At 40.8% G+C, this 13,269-nt stretch overlaps 1 protein-coding gene across 1 annotated transcript in view; it reads right to left on the bottom strand.

Moving 5' to 3' along the window:
• LOC127807884 (tRNA-specific adenosine deaminase TAD2) overlaps nucleotides 1-13,269 on the bottom strand; it is a 71,879-nt gene that overhangs the window by 37,940 nt on the left and 20,670 nt on the right. The window contains exon 3 of the mRNA XM_052346072.1: nucleotides 9,611-9,648. Within this exon, the coding sequence (XP_052202032.1) occupies nucleotides 9,611-9,648 (38 nt within the window). The remainder of the gene's footprint in view (nucleotides 1-9,610; nucleotides 9,649-13,269) is intronic.

Raw genomic sequence — 13,269 nt, 5'->3', positions numbered from 1 at the left:
AAGTGGGACACTTCGGCAAGAAGTTTTGTTGTCGTAGGTTCTCACGGAAAAAGAACAAATAGACGTAATGACGTCGATATGACGAGAAATCGTCATAATGGAAAGAATTTCCTAAAATGGCAATTGATTAAATTAGGAAGGAGTTTCTAATTTAATAATTTTCTATTTGTTGGAGTGGCAAATAGGAAATAAAATATATTTGGGCTTAAGTTAATATTTGGACTAAATTGGATTTGGGCCAAATATTAAAATAAATATTATATTTAGACTAAATTAGATTTGGGCCAAATATTAAATATTATATTTGGACCAAATTAGATTTGGACCAAATATTAAATATTATGTTTGGGCTTAAATTAGATTTGGGCCAAAATATTTTATTTAAACTTATAAAAGGATTGGGCCATTTAATTATATTTCTAGTTGGACTAAAATAAACTCATTTAATTAAGTTTCTAATTGGACTAAATTATAGGCCGCCCCATGTCCATTAGGGTTTAAGAAACCCTAGAGATCCTTATAAATACCCATTTATGGGTTGCCCAAATTGAAGAGGGTTTTTGGTGTCGTTTTTCAAGAGTTCAAAAACGTATTGCCGTTCACTCTTCCCGTTTCTTTTGGCATCAATACGAAATGAGAACGTTCTTTTTCTGTCCATACACAAGCCGGGCAAAGGAGAAGGAGCTAGCACTCCTATTCCACTCTCCTTGCCAACGGACGCGTGCCGCGTATCACGAGTTAGAGGCCGGACGCTTGGACGGCTCAAATCCGCGAACGACTCGATAATCTAAAGGTTAGATTTATTTATTTATTTGTGAATGATTTGATTTTGACGTTAATCCAATCGCCGGGATCGGGGTAAGGTTCAAAATTTTTGAACTACGCTGCTTGCCCCGTAGCGATCTTGCTTTACTTTCATTAATGAGGTGGTAGATGCGTGATTTTAGGGATGCTTGAGGTTAAGGAGAGAATACACCTGGGAGGAATTCTCTGAGAAGTTGTGTGAACGGTTTGGAGAGAGAAGTATAGCAGACACCATCGAAGAATTCAATAAGCTAAGGCAGATCGGGAGCGTGGGATCCTATCTCAAGAGGTTTGAAGAGCTTAGATCGTATATGGTCAACCATAACCATCACCTTTCGCAAGCATATTTCGTATCAAACTTCATGAGTGGGTTGAGCGAAGAACTCAGACCAATGGTAAAAATGATGAAGCCTCAAACAGTCGAGCAAGCTTCTGAGAGTGCTCGCTTACAAGAGATGATGGTGGAGGCCTTAATCAAAAAGCAAAGACAGCTGCCAAGGGGAGCGAACACCAAAACGTCTAGTATGGGGGCGAGGGGTCACACCCGTGACGCTACCAAAGGGAACACGGTGGGAAAGCCAATTACAGGAACGGGCTCCATCCCCTATGGGGAACAGCTACGAGAACGAGAGCAAAGGAGAATGGCGGGCCTATGCTTCGGGTGTGGAGATAGATACCACCCAGGACATCAATGCAAGAGGCAGATTCTGCTGCTGGAAGGAGAGGAAGGGCAAGAGGAGACTAGAGAAGAAGGTGTGGAAGAGTATGAAGAAGAAGACAACGAGGAGATATCCATACACGCCCTAGGGAGTGGCCGACAACAAGATCATCAAGGTAGGAGGCTAAGCTAAGGACTGCAACCTCATGATTTTAATAGATAGCGGGAGCACTCATAGCTTCCTTGATGAAAGCATGGCTAAGAAATTGAAGTGCCTGCTCACGGGGACCCCTCCCTTGACCATGACAATAGCCAACAGCCAAAGGGTGTTAAGCAATTTCACCTGCAACGATTTCTGTTGGGAGATGCAAGGGGAGAAGTTTGAAACCGACCTGAGATTGCTTTAGCTGGGAGGATGCCATGTGGTCCTAGGGGTGAACTGGATGAAAGGGGTAAACCCTATCAGCTTCAATTTCAATAGGATGGAGGTGTCCTTTGAGAAAGATGGTAAGAGGATGACCCTATCCGAGGAAAATGAGATGGGAACCTGTAAAATGATATCAGGAAAGAGGCTGCAAAGAGTGTTGAAGGGCAAGTGGAGTCAAATAGCTCACCTCTTCTCAGTGGTGGCAGCAAAAGGAGATCAAGAAGAGCTAGCACTATAGGGGGAAATGGGATTGACAGTAAGCACACCCCAAATCAGGTATGCCATTTGAATTCTCTTAATAAACTATTGGTGGATTACAAGGATCTCTTTAGGGAACCCCAAGCCTTGCCCCCTACCCAAATGTTCGACCATAAGATCAACCTCAAACCAGAAGCAGAACCAGTCAATATTAAAGCATGTCGATACCCTCCCAACTAGAAGAATGAAATTGAGAAAATGGTCAAAACCATGCTTGAACAATCCCTCATTAGACCCAACCAAAGCCCATTCGCTTCTCCCCTCCTTTTAGTCAAAAAGAAGGATGGAACATGGCGGTTTTGTGTCAATTACCAACAACTAAATGCCATGACTATCAAAGACAAATTCCCCATACCCTTGGTAGAGGACCTATTAGATGAACTTCACCATGCCAAATTCTTTTCCAAGCTGGATTTAAGGGCGAGATACCATCAAATTAGGATGAAAGCTGAAGACATACCAAAAACTGCCTTCAAAACCCACCATGGACATTTTGGATTCCTAGTGATGCCCTTCGGGCTCACCAATGCCCCAGTAACCTTTCAATCCCTCATGAACATAATTTTTTAGCCCTATCTCCATAAATTCATATTAGTATTCTTTGATGATATACTTGTTTACAGCCCTACATTCGATCAACACCTAGTCCACCTCAAACTTACCCTTGAAATCCTAAGAAACCACCAGCTTTTTATTAAGGAGTCCAAGTGTGCTTTTGCCCAAAGGCAGGTGGAGTACCTCGGGCACATCATATCAGATGGTAAGGTCAGTACTGATCCGAGAAAGGTAGAGGTCTGGCCGAGATCCACTACCTTGAAGGCCTTGAGGGGATTCCTAGGATTAACAGGGTATTATCGCCGATTTGTGCAAAATTATGGAGTTATCAGCAAACCACTAACCAATTTGTTGAAGAAGGGAGGTTTCAACTGGGGATCGGAAGCTGAGGAAGCCTTCGAAAAACTCAAGGGGGCTATGAGTAGGGTACCCGTGTTGGGGCTCCCCGATTTTGATAAGCCTTTCACTCTAAAAACTAATGCTAGTGGCACCAGGATAGGGGCAGATCTAGTTCAAGAGGGAAGACCGCTAGCCTTCTTGAGCCAAGTATTGAGTCCAAAACACTTAGGACTCAGCATCTACGAAAAAGAACTCCTGGTTGTACTTATGGCGGTAGACTGTTGGAGACATTACTTGGAGGGAATTAGGTTCATTATAAAAACGAACCATGAGAGCTTGAAGTTCCTATTGCAACAGAAACTCCAAACACAGCTATAGAGGAAAGGGATGACCAAGCTGATGGAGCTGGATTACAAAATTCAATACCGGAAGGGAAAAGAAAACAAGGCGGCCGATGCAATGTCCTGATGTCATGAAGAAGAAGATCTAACAGCTAAAACCACCATGGTACCCGAGTAGTATCAAGAAGTTATTGGCAGTTATGAAGGAGATAGCAAAATTAAGGCAGTAATAGAAAAGCTGACGATGGGAGCTCAGGAGACAGGAGGCTACACGCTGAATCAAGGGTTACTGAGATTTCATGGAAGGATTGTGATTAGGGAGGATCCAAGGATTAAGGAAACGATTTTTCAAGCCCTACACGAGTCTCCACTGGGAGGGCATTCAGGAGAATAGAATACTTATCTCCAGGTTAAGCAAGTATTCCAATGGCCAAGAATTAAGGCAAAGATTAAAGAGCTAGTCTGAAGGTGCGACACACGTAAGAGATGCAAGTCGGAGACAGTGGCCTACCTCGAGTTACTACAGCCCCTACCCATCCCAGACTAGGCTTGGACTAGTATCTCAATGGACTTTGTGGAAGGGCTTCCCCGATCAGAAGGTAAGGACAGCATCCTGGTCATAGTTGACTGGTTAACTAAATTTGCCCATTTCATCGGGCTAACCCATCCTTACATGGCTCAGGATGTAGCTAGGATCTTCTTAGACAGGGTGATTAAATTGCACAGGGCTCCTAAGACTATAATCTTTGATAGGGACAAGATTTTTACCAGCTTGATGTGGCGGGAGCTAATGAAGTCTCTCGGAACAAAACCAAATTTGTCCACTACATATCACCCTCAATCCGACAAATAGACTGAAAGAGTGAACTAGAGCCTTGAAACATACCTGAGGTGTGTCTGTTTGCTGCAACCTAAGGAGTGGCATAAGTGGTTGTCCCTAGCACAGTGGTGGTATAACACCAGCCACCATTCGTCGATTAAGATGTCCCCTTTTGAGGCCTTATTCGGATATAAACCACCTCTTCTGCCAGCAGTAGGAGGAGGCTCTAATGTGGCTTCAGTGGAGGAGTATTTACAACAGAAGAGGGAGATGACACAGCAGTTGAAGCAGGAGCTAGCCTCAGCCCAAAATCGCATGAAGCAGAACGCTAACCGAAAAAGGACCGAGAGGGAGTTCAAAATAGGGGATCAAGTGTACCTCAGATTGAGGTATAACCATCTAAAGTCAATCTCTCGAGGGAAAGTCACTAAACTTAGCCCCAAGTATTATGGATCGTTCCCTATTGAGGCCAAAATAGGGAAGGTAGCCTATCGATTGAAGCTTCCCCCAGGGTCACAAATTCACCATGTTTTCCATGTTTCACTCCTAAAAAAGTTGGTGGGAGCTCAACCAACGAGTTTGGTATTACCAGCCCTTCCCAAGGAGGTTAGTGCAAGAATCGAGCCAGAGGCCATTATCAATAGGCGGGTAATATATAGACACGGGGCGCCACTCATCCAAGTATTGGTCAAATGGCGAGGCAACACTTCGGAAGACAGCACATGGGAATACCTTCCGAAATTCTTCAAGCAGTTCCCACAAGCGGCCAGCCTCCTCAGCATTTCTTGAGGACAAGAAATGGCTAACGGAGGGGGAGTTGTCACGAAATGACCGTTACTCCAACATCTATTTCCGTTGCATTTTTGAATTTCGGCATTACTTCATTTCGGTAGTAGCTGGTAGGTTAGACACTGCCATTTTGATATTTAGGTATTAGCCGAATAAAGGTGATGATCAGCCAAATAGGAAGAAGACAAAAGGAATACAGCTGGTTAGAATTTGTGCCAAGTGCGGGCCCATCTCTGACAAGGAAATATCCCTCCAAACGGCCTATATTTCTACTCCCCTCCATCGAGAGGAGGCATGAATGAGAATACCAGAATCTGTTTCATTCCTATTTCTCTCTCTCTCTAACCTCTTTTCTCCCTACTCTCTACTCTAATCTCTAAACTATTTCAAGTTCTTATCAGAGAAGGCTTAATTCCTACCATAATAGCGAGGTCCTGACACCATCATGAGTTTATAGAAACTTGTTATAAAGATATCCTACAACTTGCAACAAAGATCAGGAAAAGAAATGAGGGAAAATCCAAGAATATAATTCATCTTTAATCTTAATCCTAGAATATTCCTAACCATCCAACCACCAAAGGACAAAATGATGAGTATCCTTATTTATGAACCTTGATCCAATTCATAAAAATTGCTTCAAAACTCTTTCCAAGTCTTTCTAAGTACATGTTGAGCATGGGATCACAGTCAGAGTTGAATGATAATTTTCCACAGCCCTCCTCAATTCATTATAAGCAACGTGCTATAGAGCAATGTTCGAAAATGCAGCCTAGGCGGCCACCTAGGCACTAGGCGTCGAGCTCGATAAATTGGCGGTGGCGGCGCCTAGCCGCCTGGGTCGCGCAGGCATGGGCTGCCTGGGTCACACGCAGCTATCATGATCCTAGGGGGTAGTACTATAATTGGGAGGGTATCAACCTTGTAACCCGTTAGGGTATAACTAAAGGAGTTGGTTGGTTAATAGGCGGGAATGGGTTGATTGTATAACAGCTTGTTGTTAGGCTACTTGTTAGGCTGTTAAGTAGTTAGAAGATTTGTTGCTGAATTGGTTAGAGACTCTATATAAAGGAACCTACAACATTATGGAGGGATATCGGTTGAATGAATAATCAATTCCCCTCTCTCTCTCTCTCCCTCCTTCCTTTCTTATTTCTCTCTTTTCTCTCTTTGTTTCTATCTCTCTCCCTCATTCTTACATTCTATAGGTACTGAAATTGCCATCCTTAATTCAAGGGCTTGACAAAGCGGTATCAGAGCCGGCGGTCTTGGCAGCCGATGAGGTGGGTCAGGTACGCAAGTCCGATAGAAGCAACATAGCCAGACCAAGGGTACGAGGCTGGTACGGAAGTTCGATGAAGGATTTTGGTTGCAATTGAATTCCAACACTCTTGGGTGTTAGTGCGTCCGACAGTTTTGGGTCGGAATTGGATTAGGAGTCCGATAGGAATTGGAAGGCGAATTCCAGTTGTGAGTCAGGCGATCAGTGAAGGTTCAAGATTCAATCTTGATTGAATTTCAAGATCGATGCTTCTTGTCTGAGAAGTTTGGCCATTTCTGAAGCAAATTCCGACTTAGGTCGAAAGTGAACGCGAAATTGGAACAAAAATTTCCATAGGTGGGACTGAACTCAAGCCAACAATGGCGGGCAGAAGCCATCACAGTGTTGGGCTTCTTGGAATCTGTAGCGATCGAAAATTGAAGGACAGTGGTCGGTGATTGGGTGGTCGGTGTTGGGTTTCTTGAATCAGTAGTGATCGGAAATTGAAGGCAAATTCAAGTGATCAAGGACTGAAGCCAGAGCATACCCAAATTGTGACCAATTCCATTGCGGACAATTGGCCGACTTGGGAGGCGAGCAACGATTCTTGGTCAAGTCCAGAAATCTTGAAGCCGCAAAGAACCGCACATTGAGCAAGACGTAATCTCTGGGAGCAAAGCAAGAGATTTTGGCTGATTCCGACGGATTCCAATTGAGGCAGAATTAGTTGGCAGAACCTGAAGCCGCTAAAGAGGCGGATTAGGTTTACCGAAACCAATTCCAGTTGCCAAGGGGATCCTTAAAAGCTAATCAAGAAATTGTGACAAGGGTGAATTCTCAAGAATTGAACCTATCAAGATGGCCGAAGAACTTCTTGAAAGTGCTCAACCATTTGGGAAAACATTTGAGGAAACATGTGATGAGATGAAGGAAGCAATCAAGGACGTCAACAGAAAGTTGGACGACATTTTGATTCTAGTTTCACTTAAATTTCAGGTTAGTATTCCAATTGAATGTTTTTCTAAAGAATACTCTACTTCCTTCAACCAGATCGAAGGTAAGAATTACATAGAGGAGCTTAACAAGCTGAAGCAAGAGGGATCGGTTTTGGAGTATTTGGTCAGATTCGAGAAATTGAAAGCAGTTGTGCTCAAATTCCATCCAACTTTAACCGAGTCTTATTTTGTGTCAAAATTCATTAATGGTCTTGATGATGCTCTAAGGCTTAGTGTGAATATTTTGCCCTACTACGGTGGAACAAGAGACGAAGAAGGCGAGGTTGCAAGAAGTGGCACTAAAAGTCATTTATAGAAAGCACGGGCTGCCACCAAGAAATTATTGTAAGAGCAGCTCGCAAGTTCATAACGGACCACATGTTGCTACAGGAGTTTGGACAGAATAGCTAGGGCCAGAACAACTTTACAATAGCTCTAAGGATGCTAATATAGAAGCTGTTGAGGGTGGACAGGCAACTGATGAGGACTCAGACCAAAGAAAAAAACTGGAAGCTAAGGGCAAGAATGGGTTTGAGGAAGCAAATTCTAAGAGTATTGATGCTTTGCATTCAATTGTGGAAAAAGCTGAATCGTCATAGGTCAAGGAAATTCCAACCAAAGAAACTAACCTTGTCATTTTAAGCAATTTTGATCCCGAGCCGTATGACAGTATTGTTGTCATTTCACTTGGTGTGGACCAGATTCGAATGATGAAGGAAGAAAAGGTTGCTACTATTTGGTTAAAGAGTTTTGACATTGAAAAGGACCCTTAACATGTTGATCCTGAGAGTTTACATTTTATTTTGGCAGCAAGAACAAAAGCAACAGAACGCAATAGAAGATGGGACAAAGCTAAGGAGAAAAAAGAAAGTAAGGAAAAAGAGGAGAAGAATAAATCCGATTATTAAGACTGGAATTGGATGAAGAACAAGGATTAGCAACTTTCAATTTTTCGAGACAATAATTGTTTAAAAGGATGGGGATTGTCACGACCCTAGGGGGTAGTACTGTAATTGGGAGGGTATTAACCTTGTAACCCGTTAGGTCTAACTAAAGGAGTTGGTCGATTAATAGGTAGCAATGGGTTGATTGTATAATAGTTTGTTGTTAGGCTACTTGTTAGGTTGTTAAGTAGTTAGAAGAGTTGTTGCTGAATTAGCTAGAGGTTCTATATAAAGGAACCTATAGCATTGTGGAGGGATATCGGTTGAATGAATAATCAATTCCTCTCTTCCTTGATTCTCTCTCTCTCTCTCTTTCCTTTCTTATTTCTCTCTTTTCTCTCTTTGTTTCTATCTCTCTCCCTCGTTCTTACATTCTATAGTTACTGAAATTGCCAACCCTAATTCAAAGGCTTGACAACAACTAGTTCCCCTTCCCTTTTCCCTTTCTCTCTGTGGTTGTTCGTCGCCTGGGTCGTTTCTCTCTCTCTCTCGCTGCCACCGATCTCATCTCTTGGTCATTCTCTCTCGTCGCCACCAATCTCATCTCTTGGTCGTTCTCTCTTGTCGCCAATCTCATCTTCCTCCGGTACGTATGGATTGCTCCTTGCTGCAACAAGCATTGCTAACGTTATAACAACAGTTTGTTGTTACTACTCCTTGTTGCAACAAGCAGCAAGCGTTGTTGTAACAATTGCTTGTTGTTGCTGCAGCAAGCAAGAATATTTTTCCTAGGAACCAGCCTAGCGCTCGATCAGTGCCTAGCGCGTTTTAGAACACTGCTATAGAGTTAGATAGATGTAGAATAATGTCATATGAACTAGAAGTTTGATTGAATTATCCCCCCCCCCCCCCCCCCCAACAAAGGAAGAACTTGACTAAAAAAAGCACCAGAATAAAGAAATTGGGTTGTGGAAAAGAATATATATTATTTTTCTAAAGATCCAAGAAAGAATGAAACCCAGACAAAAATCCTGATGGAATTTAGCTCACTCTTTTCACTATTTAAAGATACCCCATGGTCATCCATGGAACTCTGAGCGGATCTTCATACTTATCTAGCTTTTCTGCTAATACATAAATTAATGTATTATCTTGTGCATTGACCACATCTTGAAAGTAGGTTGTTCCTACATGCAAACTACTCCACATATGATGAGACCTAGCAAAGCTTTAGAACCATGGTAAAGTATTTCCACAAAAAAATTAACGGCAAGACATGAATTAGTTGTAAGAGAACAACTTATGACAGTAGCAACTTAAACCAAATAAGAAAAGGCTACTTACAACAATATCAAAATTAACGAAGATTGTAAGGGCATAATGAGGGAAATAAGCAAACCCAGGCCTTGTCAAAATGTTAAAAAATCCCTCCTAAAGATAGTAAGTCTCATAATAGGACAAGATTAAAGGAAAGCTTACCCAACAGGAACTTCAAGGCTGTCCATCGCAAGCTTTGCCTGCAAAAAGAGAAAGCTGAGGTTGTCAATATGTAGGCAAATTGACCACCAAAACGTAAGACCAAATCACAAAGTGTCACAATTCACCAAAAGAAAATGCAAGTGATAACATAGCAAGCATGATTATAGATACAAGTCTATAGACTTATCTGAAATAAGATACTTCATCTAAGTATAATGAAGTGGCTGCATACATCAGCCTGGCCCTTACATATGAATCCACCTTAAATACACAGCCAAAGATGATTTTGCTGACATCCACATTGGCACTGCTCAAACTAAGACCTAACATGGCTATCCTTATTTTTTTTATTTCTGTGTCACTCAGTTTAGTTATAATTTTACTCATCATAATGAAACAAGGTAATTACCTCATAACATAAAAATTTCAATGATAGTATCTCACAACCAACTCTGCCTGTTGATTCCTATCAACAGCCAATCCCAAGGCCAAATAACAAAGATTGCATTAGGTAGTCAACATCCAACATAAAACTCATCAAATCAAACAATATAAACTCTAGGCAAAATGACAAATTGTTGGTACATAATCCTTCATAGCAATGCACTGCACTACTCGTGTCTAATGAAACATGGGCTAAAGCATTGTATCGTTGCCCGAATATAGTATTGCTCTGTATTAGTGATCCCCTCCTGCAAAGATATGAGGGAATAAAAGTACTAATTCCTGAGAAAAGAGACATTACAAGAGACAAAGAATTTCCTAGTGTTAGAACAATAACACTTGTAGCCTTACTACATCAGAGAGCAGCTAACAAACACACATTTTACAGACTTAGGTTCCAATTTGGAATGAGATGGAGAATAATTATGCACAAACGCAGTACAACCAAATACTGTTGGTGATAATGAATTAAGCATCCTAGTGTGAAGCAAGTAGCTAGCAAGAAAGGTACTTAATGGAGTCTTACAATTGAGAACCCTAGAAGGAAGTCTATTGATAAGATAAGCAGCTATAAGAATGGTCTCCCCCCCATAGGAAGTAAGAACTGAGCTGGAAAACATCAAGGATCGAGCAGTCTCAAGGAGGTGGTGATTTTTTCTTTCAACCACTCCATTCTGTGGTGGATTATAAGGACAAGTACTCTGATAAATAATCCCATGTTCACCCAAATAGTTGTTAAATTCATTTGAGAAGTATTCCCCACCATTATTCGATTGAAAGATATGGATTGAAGATTGAAAAACATTACACACTATTTGATGGAATTTCCTGAAGATTGTGCTAGCTTCAAATTTTTCTTCCATTAAGAAAACCCAACAAACCTTGGTATAATCTCTATAAAGGTGATAAACCAACGGGTGTTGGTTAGGTTAGGAAGTCTTGTTGGTCCTCATACATCACTATGCACCAAATAAAATGGCTTGGAGGGTTGATAAGAACGAATAGGATGTGAGATTTTAGTTTGTTTAGCAAGTATACATTGCTCACATTGGAAAGAATCACTCCCTTTATTGATAAATAGATAAGGGTACAAGATTTTCAAATAACTAAAAGTAGGATGACCTAATTGTTTGTGCCATAACTATATATTGGAATCTAAGACATTAAAAAAGGAGAATTTGTTATGTAACCTAGATGAAGTGGGAGTATAGGCTACTCCTGTAACATAATAAAGACCTTCTCTTCCCTCGGCATTACTAATCATCTTCCCCGAAGTTAGGTCTAGAAAAACACAACAAGATGGAAAGAATGTCACCATACAATTCATATCCTTTGTTAGCTTACTAATGGACAATAGGGTACACTTCAAATTAAGCACATATAATACAAATCTTAAATGCAAGCCTGCTACATAGACTAATGCTTCCCTTTTAGCACATGACACTATCCCATCAACCATTGACATGGTTATATCCCTATCACACTTTTTATAAGTTGACAATGTATGTAACAAACCTGCCATATGATCTGAAGCTCCTATATCTACAATCCAAACATCTGTAGATAGATTTTTAGAGAATAAACACTAATGTGATGTGCCTTGTTTGGCAAGGGACACAGTTGGATTTGGAGATTCAACTAAATCGGGTGTTTTTGTGACCTTCATTTGGTTTAATACCTACTATAGTAGTTCCAGTTGATCCATTGTCAAGGTTAAGTTAGTTGTTCTTCCTTCTTCAGAATCCACTACATAGGCTGTCTGAGTCCTTTTCCTTTGATGTTTTGCCTTCCAATTTGTTGGTTTGTCGTGGTATTTCTAGCCAGTGTCTTTTGTATGATAAGGCTTACGACAGTTATCACACCATTGTTTATCTCGTTGAGATTCACCACATAGTGGTGTTGATTTCAATTTAGAAGCAACGACAACTAAATTTTGGGTGCTATTCTCCATGGTAAAGAAAGAACTCATCATTACTTTCTTATGGCTTTCCTCTCTTGTTACCTCTACAAAAGCATCCCGGATAAATGGGAATGATTTAGTTCCCAGTAATCTTCCCCGTACCTCATCTAGGTCAAAATTGAGTCGATAGAGAAAGTCAAGCACTCGTTCTTTCTCCACCATTTTATTGTATTTGACTCCATCTTCAGTGCACTCCCATCTAATTTCATAAAATAAGTCCATCTCCTGCCATAGCTTAGCTAAAATGTTATAGTATTCAGTGACCGAATGATTACTTTGTCTAGCTGTCCGAATGGCTGATCGAATTTCAAAGTATTGTGTAGTGTTCTCCATATTAGAATAGAGTGCTTGCACAGCCTCCCACACCTCCTTGACTGTCTTATAGAAAAGAAAAGTCCTACCTATCTTTGGCTCCATAGAATTAATAAGCCAAGCCATAACAATTGAGTTCTAGGCATCCCAAACTTCATAGGTGGTTGCTTCAGCATCTGGCATAGGAGTGGCATCGGTAAGATACTCCACTTTTCCTTTCCCTTTGATAACCAACAAAACTAATTGAGACCATTCTCGAAAATTAGTCTCATTCAGCTTATGTTATGTAATTTTAAGGGTATGATTGTCCAAAGAAATTGGAACAACCAGTGTTATGATTAGGAGTTCTTTTGACAACTCAATCAATGTTTCCTAATGCCAATTCTCTCAACTCCTCACCCGAAATCAATCCAACCAACAAAAACAATAAACAGAAAACAAGAACATAATTTAAATGAATGAAAACCAAAAAACAATCAAACCACAAACTAAACAATAGGCGCAAGATATATCCTGTTTCGGATTGCTTAAAGCAACCCTACATCTAGCCTTCAAACACCCCAAGAGCAGTCTTGATTTATTCAGAAACCAATCAGAACAATAGTGCTTCCTTGGCCAAGTACACCCACATTATTCTCTCCAAGATTACAAAGCTATATTCTAATCACATGGCCTTTCTCTCAGAGAATACACAAAGCACTCGATAGAAACAGAAAATTAGAACACTCTACATCAATTGCTACCCCTTGCCCTCTATTTATAATAGTGGGCGGGATATCCCAATGAAGACTTTAAAATATTTATAGTTTAACTCCCCAACCATCACTAATTACAGTTTGGGTTACAACTTCTATCTAAAATCTTCAATGACCCTCAAAATACACTGCTATAGCTGACCTTATTAACCTATACTCTAGACAACATTTTAACAACCAGAACTTGT

Source organism: Diospyros lotus, chromosome 8 (assembly GCF_014633365.1).
Source record: "Diospyros lotus cultivar Yz01 chromosome 8, ASM1463336v1, whole genome shotgun sequence".
Lineage (NCBI taxonomy): Eukaryota > Viridiplantae > Streptophyta > Magnoliopsida > Ericales > Ebenaceae > Diospyros > Diospyros lotus.
Note: the sequence above shows the minus strand (reverse complement) of the source record. Positions and strands in the feature narration are given on the sequence as shown.